Source organism: Strix aluco, chromosome 5 (assembly GCF_031877795.1).
Source record: "Strix aluco isolate bStrAlu1 chromosome 5, bStrAlu1.hap1, whole genome shotgun sequence".
Classification (NCBI taxonomy): Eukaryota; Metazoa; Chordata; class Aves; order Strigiformes; family Strigidae; genus Strix; species Strix aluco.
The window spans coordinates 40,228,503-40,240,150 of record NC_133935.1 but is presented as its reverse complement, the minus strand read 5'-3'; the positions used below and the strand labels follow the sequence as shown (position 1 = coordinate 40,240,150).

The window sequence follows — 11,648 nt, the reverse complement described above, 5'->3', positions numbered from 1 at the left end:
TTTTGCCAAGTCGGGTCAGTTTTGCCTGTGCTGGTAATGGGTGAGCAATCTCTCCCTGCCCTGCCCTCACCCCACGAGCCCTTCATTTTATCTTCTCTCCCCTGTGTACCGAGGCAGAGAGCCAGGGTAACAACAGGAGGCGGCTGTCCCAACAGCGGCAAAACCAGACACCGGGAGGTCCCCGCGCCCCGGGGACAGAGCACCCAGGCCCGGGGGTGTGGCACCCCGGAAAGCACACGAGGCGGCCTGAGCCAAGGCTGCCAGGCCAGGGGAACGGCCCTGCCATCGGCTCACGGCCGGGCAGGGCGGCGGAGAGCGGCAGAGCCGCAGCCTCGCTGGGGGCGGCTGGAGAGCGGCGGCCGCGCCCCGCCCCGCCCCGGCACACAGGGGCGTCGCGGGGCTCCCGGCGGGCGGGCGGCAGCGGACTCCATTTCCCGTGGCGCCCCGCGAGCGCGGGTCGGCGCCGGCGCAGTGTGGGCTCGGCGCCGGCCCGGCGGCGGGAGCGGGCAAGCGGGGCCATGAGCCGCCGGGGCGCGGTGCAGCGGAAGGTGCCGTGTCTGTTTGTGACCGAGGTGAAGGAGGAGCCGTCGGCCAAGCGGGAGCGCCAGGTGGCCGGGGCGGCGTGGGGCCGGGGGGAGTCGCTGGGCCGCGGCGGAGCGGGGCGGGGCAGGCAGCAGCACCACCGGCCGTGTCAGAGCCGCCCGGCCCGGCCTGGCCGCGGGGAGGGAGACGCCCGGGTGGCCGGAGGTTTCGCTGCAGCTCTTAGGCGAAACGCACGGTAGAGGTTTCCATAGGCCTCCCCGCCGCCCGCCCTCGTGAAATATGGGAAGGAGAGGTCTCTCGGGTGCCGGTTCGGCTCTGTCCCGCTCTTTTCCGGGCAGGTCCGTCCAGGCGTTCACCGTGATGGTGTGTCTGCTTTTTCCAAGTGTCGGGAACAGCCATGGCCAGGAATGAGGGCGCTCCAGCATGACCGCATGGGGAGGGGAGCGTGTGTAAAATCATGCTGCCGTCCCCGCCTGTCAGTCTCGTGGGGAACAAATAAGCTTGTCTTTTTTTTTTTTTTTTTTTTTTTTTTTTTTTTGTGTGAGCAAAGAAGTATCAGGCTTATGATGGAAGAATTCATTGGAGGTTGTAAGATACGGGATATATACCGAGGTGAAAGTAATGGAGCCCAATCAGAGTTATTTCTTCCCGAGATGCAGTGGGCAGTGTTGGGACAGATTGGGGTGGCATTCACCTATCTAGCTGTAGACCCCCAACTTGTGTTTCCCGATTTTAGTAGCAGCAACTACTGCTGTCGGTGGGCTGCATAGTGAACTTGAATGCGTCTGGGTGACTTTCTCCTGTTGGTGTTTGACTTCTGGATGGAAGAGCAGAAATGATTGCCAGAATGACAGTAACTGAATTGTTCAACTCTGAGCCATCACCATCTTGATGGTGGTCATGTGAGGGTACCTCCCGACATTGTTGTTACTTCATGTAGAAAAAGAAGACAAGGGATTAGATCTGTAACTGCTATATGCTATTTTTTGTTTTTCAAAGTGCAGGCAAGGATAATACATGGGGTTATGACTGTTAGGGAAGAAGTGGTGGTGGTGGGGGTAAACCAGGGGTATGTTTTCTCACTACCCTGAGAACTTTAATGTAATTTTCATTAAATCTGCATATATGCTCTATGTTATGGTTACGAACCTGATTACTAAAATATAAAACAGCCATGTAACGTAACAAAAGCATGTAGAATGTTCTGAGATTTGTTTTGAGACTTAGGCAAGACAAGGACTTGTTTTGCTACAGGAGAGAGACAGTGACCAGCTTACAAGTCAAAGTTGACTAGGGAGAGAGGAGTGAGGGGTGATGATTATAGAGGAAAACATTTGAGTCCAAACACAACTGATCACATCTTTGCAGTGAAACTGTTATAGAAGTCCTAGAGAAGTCCTCCTAGAAATCTGGAGTAGTTGTGACTGGATAGTTGTTTCAGATCCCAGGATCAGGTACTACTTTGCTCTGTTTAAGAGGAAAAGTGTTTAATTGACAGCACTGATACTAAGTATTTAATACCAGGATGCGTTTGCCACCTTGCATCCGCTGGTCTGTGTATTGCAGTAATGTGGTGCTGTTGAGTTTGAGCTCCAGACTGCAAGCTCGGAGCAGCTAGTCATGATGAATATCTGTTGCCATCATAATACAGGAAGACATCTCAAAATTTTGTTGTGTTGGGCTGGAACCCTTCTAGTTTATATGCGCTATTTGAAGTGGGAGGCAAAGTCTAAATACTAATCAAGACTGGAAAAGAGGGTGAGAATTTGCGAAGAGATTGCTTTTGTTCTTTTGTCTTAGAGCATTTTCCAAACTGTCATGTCTTGAAGAAATGAGGGTGCATATGATAGGATTAGAAATCAGCAATATAATGTATAATACTGGACATATAACAGAGGCCAGCTGTAAGGGGCAAGAATCCCTGTGACAACAAGGCAGTAACATAGCCACGATGAGGGTTTAAAATACCTGTCTTCTTTTCAGCCATTTAAAGTTTTGGCAACTGAAACTATAACTGGAAAGGCATTAGAGGCAGATATATACAACGCAATTCCGACTGAAAAGGTGGATGGAACCTGCTGTTATGTAACTACTTATAAAGGTAATAAGGAAGATCCATATGCTGATTTCTCATGTTGACTAGAAGCCTTGTTTTATGTAGTTTTCACTTGTATGATTTATTGGATTACAGCTGTTGTGAATTCAACTCTCATTAAACATCTTGACCACAGCGTATTAATTACCTTAAACATAGGAGGTATTTATTAAAGGTGGTATAGAATTTACACTCTACAATACATAAAGTATGGTTTAAGTGAACATGCCAATCAAGGAACTATTCCAATTTAAAGTTTCTTATTAGTAAATCTTCCTTGCACTGTAGAATTTATGTAATAAAGGGTGTCTAATTTCCTTGAGAAGGACTAAAAGTAGTATAGCAGTTGGGAGGAAATAGGAAGACCGTGGTTCATTGCATCACTGGGGTTCTTGCCTTTGCCTGAAATTGTAAGGAAACTTTGTATTACACTAGGCAAGATTCTACAAACAGATTTTTAGATTCATATATAGTAATTACTTTATGAATTTAAATAGTGTCTTTGGATATAAAATTTCTCTAGCAACAAACAAGAATTCATATCTTGCCTTTTATGTAGCTGATTTCAGTACTCTGCAGGCTATGGTTACCACAGTAAATTGCTGGTTTTATCCCTCTGGAAACTCTAGGGCAACCATATCTATGGGCCAGGCTGGATCGAAAACCTAACAAACAAGCTGAAAAAAGGTTTAAACGATACTTGTATTCACTGGAAGATTGCAAAGGTTAGTGAAGATTTCTTTCCTTCTTTTTGCAATGTAAGTTATCCAGTTGGAAAAACACTTCTAGTCTAACACAGGAAATATCAGTGGTCCTGCTCCAGTTTTTTTAATGTCATGCTTAACTTTTCTTCAAGAGAGCTTTAAACTAGAATCAGTGGGGGAAGTGGATACCAGCAGGGTTGTGGTAGGTAAGACAAGGGTTGGCATGGCATTGCCAGAGGGTGGCAATGCTAGTGGTAAGATTTACATGCTCCTGGGAGCATGAATGGTTCAGGAGCATATCTGAAGTCCTTGTACACCAATGCACGCAGTATGAGAAAAACAGGGTGAACTGGAAGCATTGGTCAGCTCCCAGAGCTACAGTATCATTGGTATTAGTGAGATTTTGTGGAATGAGTCCCATGATTGGAGTTCTGGGCTGGAGAGCTACAGGCTGTTCAGGAGGGATAGGCAGGGCAGGCGAGGTGGAGGTGTCACACTATATGTAAGGGAGAGGTTTGGTTGTACAGCCCTTACAGTTAGTGATGGTGTGGTTGTGAATTGGGGGAATGGAAAACAAAGGAGATGTTGTAGTGGGTGTCTACTACCTATTCCCAGCCAGAGTGTAAGCACTGATGAGTTATTCTATAGGCAATTAGGAGAAATTTCTGGATTGGTAGCCCTTGTCCATATGGGAGTTTTAAACTTCCCAGGCATCAACTGGGAATACCATACTGCTGTGACAAGCAGGTCTTGGAAATCCTTGAAGTTTGTAGGAGATAACTTTTTGTCACAGGTACTCAGTGAGCCAACTAGGAAAGATGCCCTCCTAGAGTTGCTGTCTGTGAATAGAGAAGGTGTCCCGATCCAATGTCGGGGGAGGTTTCAATATGATCCCAAGAGTGAGATTAAGACACAAACGAGGTCAAATGCCGTATACCCAAACCAGGTTTTTATTATTAAAAAAGTGAAGAGCGGTAGCGATAGGACAGAATGGAAGCAAAAGACAGAAATAAAGCAAGGATGCAGGATAGTGCTGCAAGAATAGTCACCACCATGGATCCAGTGGCATCCCATTGGTCCTCAGTCTTCAGTTCTTTGGTGGTGGGTGCATACAGATCCAGCTTCGATGGTGGATGCACCCTGAGCAAAATTTTCTGCTGCCTTTTTAAGTTCATCATATCCGCTGATCAGCGTATCTGCCCACCTTTAGTTTTTTTTTCCTCTGATCTCACAGGTTTTGTTGCATCTGGCTTCAGGGCAGGAACGTTTTCCTCTTATCTGTTCATTAGCAATGCATGCATGGGGTCTGACCTACACAATAGAGACACAAATGGCTACACGATGGGGCCAGCTCGGTACACTCTGCCCCTTTGAAGTTTGTCTAAAGAGTCCAGCAATGCAACTGCAAAGAAGTGGAGGGGTCCATCCTTCAATACACCCCCGCTTCCCTGGGTGACATCCCCCAGACCAATTCACAGGCCTCAGCAGCTTGTCTTGGAGGTTTGCACAGACACAAGCAAGCTTTGAGACAGTCATAGGACATTTCAGTCTCTCACAGAAGGACTCATGAGGGATGTGATGGTAGGTGGCTGCCTTGGCCACAGTGATCGTGAAATGGTTGAGTTTAAAATTTACAGTTTCATAAGAAAAAAGGACAGCAGAGTTGCTACCCTGGACTTCAGGAGAGAAAACTTTCAGCTATTCAGGGAGCTATTTAGCAGAGTACCCTGAGAATCTGCTTAGGAGTCCACAAGTGCTGGTCAGTCTTTACAAACCACCTTTTAGAAGCACAGGAGCAGGCAATTCCATTGTGTTGTAAGTCAAGCACGTGGGGCAGAAGACCAGCTTGGCTGAACAGGGACCTCCTTGTAGAGCTCAAGAGGAAAAAGAAATTGTATGATCTCTGGAAGCAAGGTCAGGCTTTGCAGGAAGATTACAGAGTCGTGGTTTGTATATGCAGGGAGAAGACAATGAAAGGCCAAAGCTCAATTAGAGTTGAAACTAGCCAGTGTTGCTTCAAATAACAAGAAGGGCTTTTTTAAGTATGTTAATAGCAAGAGGAGGTATGAAGAGAACATTGGACCAATACTTGTTGAAGATGGTCACCTGACTAATAGGGATGAAGAAAAAGCAGAGTCATTATCTGTATTTTTTTGCCTCAGTCTTTAATAATACTGATAGACCTTGGACTGCCCGATCCCCTGTGTCAGAGGACCACAAGTGTGGGAACAGTGACCTTCCATTTGTGGATACTGAAATTGTAATGAATGTGAACATTCACATGGTGCCTGATGGGATTCATCCCAGAGTACTGAAGGAGCTAGTGGATGTTATGGCAGGACGCCTCTATCATCTACTAAAGGTCTTGGGAGGTCCCTGCTGACTGGAAGCTAGCCAGTGTTATTCTAATCTACAAAAAGGGCGTGAGGGAAGACCCAGGGAATGACAGACTAACTTCAGTTCCTGGAAAAATTATGGAGACAATTATACTGAGTACTATTGAAAGGCATTTAAAGAATAATGCTATCATTGGGCACAGTCAACATGGATTCACAAAGGGAAAGTCCTGTTTTCGCTAATTTGATATCCTTCAGTGATAAGGTTAACTGCCTAATGGATGAAGGGAAAGCGGTGGATGTAGTTTTTCTGGACTTCAGTAGGGCTTTTGATACTGTCCCTCACAGCATCCTACTGTACATGTTGTCCAGCTGTGGGATGAGCAGGTTCATGGTGCACTGGGTGAGGAACTGGCTGAAGGGCAGGGCTCAAAGGGTTGTAGCAAGTGGGGCTGCATCTGGCTGGTGACCGGTCACCAGTGTTCCTCATTGTTCAACTCTAGGGCCAGTTCTCTTCAGTATATTTATCAATGATCTGCATGCAGGAGTTGAAGGCACCATTAGTAAGTTTGCTGACAATACTGAACTGGGGAGGCTGTTGATGCTCTTGAGGAACCAGATGCTTTGCAGAGGAATCTAGATAGATTGGAGCATTGGGCAGTGATTAATGGGATGAAATTTAACAAGTCAAAATGCCAGATTCTGCACCTAGGATGGAATAATGCCAGGCACAAGTATAAACTAGGAGAGGAGTGGCTGGAGAGCAGCCGAGCAACCCTGCTGGTTGGCAGCAGGCTCAACATGAGTCAGCAGTGTGCCCTGGCAGCCCAGAGGACAAACTGCATCCTGGGGTGCATCAAACACAGCATAACCAGCTGGTCAGAAGAGGTGACCATCCTGCTGTATTTGGTGTTGGTGCAGCCTCACCTTGAGTACTGTGTGCAGTGCTGGGCCCCACAATTTAAGAAGGATGTGAGGGTACTTGAATGTGTCCAGAGGAGGGCAACAAAGCTAGTGAAAGGTCTGGAAAGAATGTCCTATGAGGAGTGGCTAAGGACTTTGGGTTTGTCTAGTTTGGAGAAAAGGAGGCTGAGAGGTGACCTCACTGCTCTCTACAGCTTCCTGAGGAGGGGAGGTGGGGAGGGAGATGCTGATCTCTTCTCTCTCGGATCCAGTGATAGGATAGGATACATGGGAATGGTTCAAAGCTGCACCTGGTGGGTTAATCTGGACATTAGGAAGCAAAACATTAGGAAGTCAAACACTGGAACAGGCTTCCTAGAGATGTGGTCAGTGCCCCAAGCCTGTCGGTGTTTAAGAGGCATTTGGACAAGGACCTTAACCTGCTTTAACTTTTGGTCAGCCCTCAATTGGTCAGGCAGTTGGACCAGATGATCATTGTAGGTCCCTTCCAACTGAAATAGTCTATTCTATTCTATTTCTCTTGCTCTAGTTTAAATATAGTTTAAGAAGCTATTTTTTAATCTTAATTTTGAACTTTTAAACTACTTAAAGGTTACTATGCTTCTTTAAACCCTCCTGATTGTAGACTGCTTGAGTGTGCCAGATGTTGGTGCTTGTACAAAGTAACTGGGACTACTGTCTGTAAAACAAGGTTTAGATCAATGGTATTTTAATACTTGCGTTGAAAGACTATAAAAATGTAAAATTGGCTAACAGTTTGTCAAAAACTAAATGTCACATTTATATGTCTAGAATTTGTTTGGAATGTTAAAGAGGATTTCAAGCCTGTTCCAGATACCTGGATTCCAGCAAAGGACATAGAGTTCTCTAACGGCAATCCTTTGCCTGATGAAAACGGACATATGCCAGGTACCTATGATGCAGTGCAGGTAAAATTGAGGGGGGGGGCGGTGGGGGGGGGATCCATTTTTGAAGTGAATTAGAATTAGTTCCAGAGTTAAAAGTAGTAGTTAACATATTCGGAAAACAATTGGAATGTCATTCATTCACTATCCAGAAAGGCTTTGTTTTTCTGACACATTGAAAATAATTGCAGTTTGCTGACAGACTTACAGGGCTTCAGCTGAAGGCACAGGTGTCATGTTTGCATTCTTGTGACATTTCTCTGAAATATGACAGTTTTTCTTGTTGCTCTTTGTAGTCAACTGTTTCGTTTTTTTTAATGCATGTACAGTTCTAGTGTGCATTTGATAACTTCAGATATTTACTTTGGTAAAATGTAATGTTTTCTCATAGGTTGGGTGCCTGTGGAGAAAAATAGTAAGCAGTATTGCTGGCACTCATCTGTTGTAAATTATGAGGCTGAAATAGCACTGGCATTGAAACACCATGCTGACCCAGGGCTTCTGGAAATCAGTCCGGTGCCATTATCAGAAATTCTAGAACAAACATTGGAGCTCATTGGGACTAATATTAATGCAAATCCATATGGTAAGTTTGTATGGTCTGTTCTTAAATACTTCTTTATTTAGTCATATTTTTGAGTGAAAACTGTACTTTTCCTTTGTGTAAGTTTTAAAAAGTTCTATGGTAGCAATGTAACCTTTTGGGAAAGGAAAGGGCTAGCTCAAAGAACACTCACCCAGTTTTGCCTATTAAACCTCCTTCCACCTGGATGTTCTTCAGGAGTTCCTATAAAACTTTGCTTTAGTCTTTCAAAAAATATTTTGACTGGAATAGTTGTTTTTAAATATTACTATTAAAGTATTTTAATAAGATGGTTTGTTGGTGCCTTTTCTTGACTTTACTTGGTCTTCTGTTGCTGTTTAGTCCATTAAAGTAGAAAATTCTATGCAGACATTTTTTTTGAGTCCCTAGAGTTAGTCATAAGTTGCAATTCTAAAATTATAAAATAAATTGAATATTTTTTTAAGGAAATGTAATTTAAGCTGAATTTTGGTTATGGCTTCTCCCTTTAAAAGCCTTATAACAAAAAAACAATTAGGTATGAGCACAGGTGAGTTCTGAGATTTGCTGTTAGGATAACTTGCAAGGTTATATAGGAAAAATAGTAGTTCCTGGTCTAAGCATTTTCTCAGAATGTAAAGGAACTGTAACAAAAAATTCTAATACCTGTATTCTTAGATGAAGATTTACATTGAACAGTCAAGTGAAGAGGCAATACCTTTGTTAATGGCTGGGTTTAAGTATTAATCCATATTCATAAGAAAATATGCCAGATTTTCAGGAACCAAGATGTTTGTGCTATCGATCGTGATCTGAAGCATGACTAATTTAGCTAGTAGCTTTATGGTTACTGAGGAGGTGACCACAAAGACAAAGCATGAGGGGAAACAGCTACACTATTAAGTATCAAATGTATTTACCTGTTCTTAAAGGCAGGACAACATTATAGTACCTAATAGAAGTCTACCTTTATAGAGTGCTTTTAAGATAGGTGTATAACAGAAGAGAGGAAAATCTTAAGTTACCACATGTAACTAGCAGGAAGTTTTTTGTTTCTTGTTAATATAGGATTAGGAAGCAAGAAGCAGCCTCTACACCTTCTTGTACCACATGGAGCATTTGAGATAAAGAATCCGCCTACTCTGAAACAAAATGACATATTGTCTTGGTTTGAAGGCTGCAGTGAGGGTAAAGTTGAAGGAATTGTGTGGCACTGCCATAATGGGTGTTTAATCAAGGTAAATATAGAGATGGACATGTGGAAAGCACTATAATAATTTATAGTATGTGAAGTATTGTGAGGTAGTCAGTTTTTATCGTTTTCCAAATTTTTTAGTAGTAAACATTCTCCTAGCAAATCAGGTGATTGTAGAATTAGTCAAACCAGTGACATATTAAAATTTTTAATTATCTACATTATGCTAATAAAGTAATTGAGAACATAAAATAGTATTTTCTTGCATCTCTATATAGGAATCACTCAACATTTTAAAGCTTAACTCTTATTAAAAAAATGAATTTCTTGTAATGTTGACTTGTATTGTTAATAAGGATGTGATTTTTGATTAATTAGCAAGTTTATATTATTTCTGAAGCTGTGGAGGACACCTTGGTTTTGGTATGCCTTTTGTGTTTCATTGTTACTCAGATAACTGATTAATGGTTTTAAGTGCCCTAATGCAGAGGATCCTAGAATTAAAGCACCCACACACCCCCAGGTTGAAAACTGTTGGGCCACTACATCAAAATCTCTAAACTTACCTTTTTTCTTTTTATTTTAGCTCCATCGGCATCATCTTGGTTTGCGCTGGCCACTTCCAGATACATACCTGAATTCTCAGCCTGTTGTAATTTCTTTTAATAGAACTAAATATGACTGTGACTTTGAACCAAGGAGTTTGTTTCACCATTTTTCAAACTTGGATGGTCAGAGATTTGACAGACTCAAAGATATCAAGTTTGATGCTTGAAATTATTTTTCTCTTTTAATTGTCGTATGTGCTGCATTCCTCTTGTTTGTGTTTACCACAGCACTCTTTACAAACCATCTTCTGGCTTAGGCAGCAGGCTAGGTACTGTACGATTTAAATTTTTTCCTAAATGATTAATTTTATATAATAGATCTGACATCCAGCACAGACATCTAGCTTTCAGCATGTTTATTTTCAGTTCTGAAAAATCCTTAACTTCTGAACCCGTTTCTGGAATCTGTTGCAATTAAGTGTAAGTAGTATGTTGTCTAACACTGGCTGGTCCTAATAGCTTAGCTAATGAATGCAATCAGCTCTCAAAGTTCCATAGGTTGCACTTCTATAAATATAATTGTTATGACAATGTTATATGTAGGATTCAGATTTAGGATCTAGTTGTTTCTTAACAGTAAAGGATATATTTCAGGTGGGACCAGAATTAGTCGTGAAATTTGATTTTTTTTTATTTTTTTTTTTAAGTTGTAACAATTTCTTTTCGGGGAAAGCTTTTCACTGTATTATTTAATTGGTAAGATGCAGCATTATGCTACTACCTGAAAACCTAATTAAGCTGTATCCTACAGGTACTTCCACTATTTTGGGACAAAAAGAGTAAATAATAGAAAGTATACTAGTTTTATATTAGGAAACTTCATCAAAGGCATATTAAGTAAGATGGCATACAAATAATAAAGGTGAGAATGCATGATCATTTGGGTTGGCTTTATTTTATCTGTGCTATAAAACTATACATCCAGCTATATAAAACATACAAAATGAAAAATCATTTATCTACAAAAATACCATTAGTTTGGCTGAAATACTATAACTATTTTCAATTCCTTGTTCTTGGATTTTCTAAAATTGAGGTAAAAACAACCTAGGATGTAAGAACAGACATCCAGCATGCTGACCCTGAGTACATAGTTAAGAAGTATGATAGCACAAGACAGCAAGAACAAATTACATATTCTTATCAATCTGGAACTTAGCATACTTAGCACATTTTAAGAGTTTCTCAGCTTTTAGGATAAGTCTGAGTTTTCAACTTCACCTGACACCTGTGTATTACCCAAATTACTGTTCTGAATGAAAATATATTACTGCAAAGGAGTTGGGAGAGGAAAAACTTTTATTTTGACTAGTGTATATAAACACTGACCATAATCCGTGGACTAATCCAACTCTGCACTCTTGGGTATGTGCGAAACTATTGTAACTTTAATGGACTTGTATCATTCCAAGATAAAACCAGACAAATCATGTAACAGCCCCAGAATTTTTCTGTATCAATACTGAAGATACTAAACACTAGCCTGATCAACAGAAATGTTGCCTGGACTATGCACTTGAATGCCAAACTCTTCCGAAATCTGCTTTAATCTCTCTTCTAAGATAATATTTTTTTTTAATTCTTCATTGTAGTTATATTTCAGATCCTCAATTTCTTCAAAAAAGGAAGGGTTGAAGTTTTCTAGTTCTCTTCTCAGCTTTTTTGTTTCTTCCTTTTAAAAAGAATGAAGGAGTACTGCCTTTAATACAGAACTTAGGAAATACAGGTCCACAACATCTTTTTTTTCTTTAGGAGGCTAAATGATGAGAGAATAAG

General features: G+C 41.9%; 2 protein-coding genes across 7 annotated transcripts in view; one reads left to right on the top strand and one right to left on the bottom strand.

The window, feature by feature from the left end:
* Positions 1–473: 473 nt before the first annotated feature.
* Positions 474–10,751, top strand: RLIG1 (RNA 5'-phosphate and 3'-OH ligase 1). 2 transcript variants are annotated; one of them, XM_074827109.1, is made up of 7 exons: positions 474–608; positions 2,527–2,644; positions 3,268–3,363; positions 7,395–7,511; positions 7,899–8,093; positions 9,138–9,307; positions 9,851–10,751. In XM_074827109.1, exons 1-7 carry the CDS (start codon positions 519–521, stop codon positions 10,037–10,039), a joined length of 975 nt encoding a protein of 324 aa, XP_074683210.1. In that variant the 5' UTR covers positions 474–518; the 3' UTR covers positions 10,040–10,751. The 2 variants fall into 2 exon arrangements, with proteins under 2 accessions (XP_074683210.1, XP_074683211.1); XM_074827110.1 differs by having other exon boundaries at positions 477–572.
* The window catches only part of CEP290 (centrosomal protein 290), a 55,183-nt gene continuing 54,276 nt past the window's right edge, over positions 10,742–11,648 (bottom strand). For all 5 annotated transcript variants that reach the window (XM_074827099.1, XM_074827100.1, XM_074827103.1 and 2 more), the window contains one exon: positions 10,742–11,540. In XM_074827099.1, the coding sequence (XP_074683200.1) occupies positions 11,344–11,540 (197 nt within the window). In that variant the 3' untranslated portion in view covers positions 10,742–11,343. The remainder of the gene's footprint in view (positions 11,541–11,648) is intronic.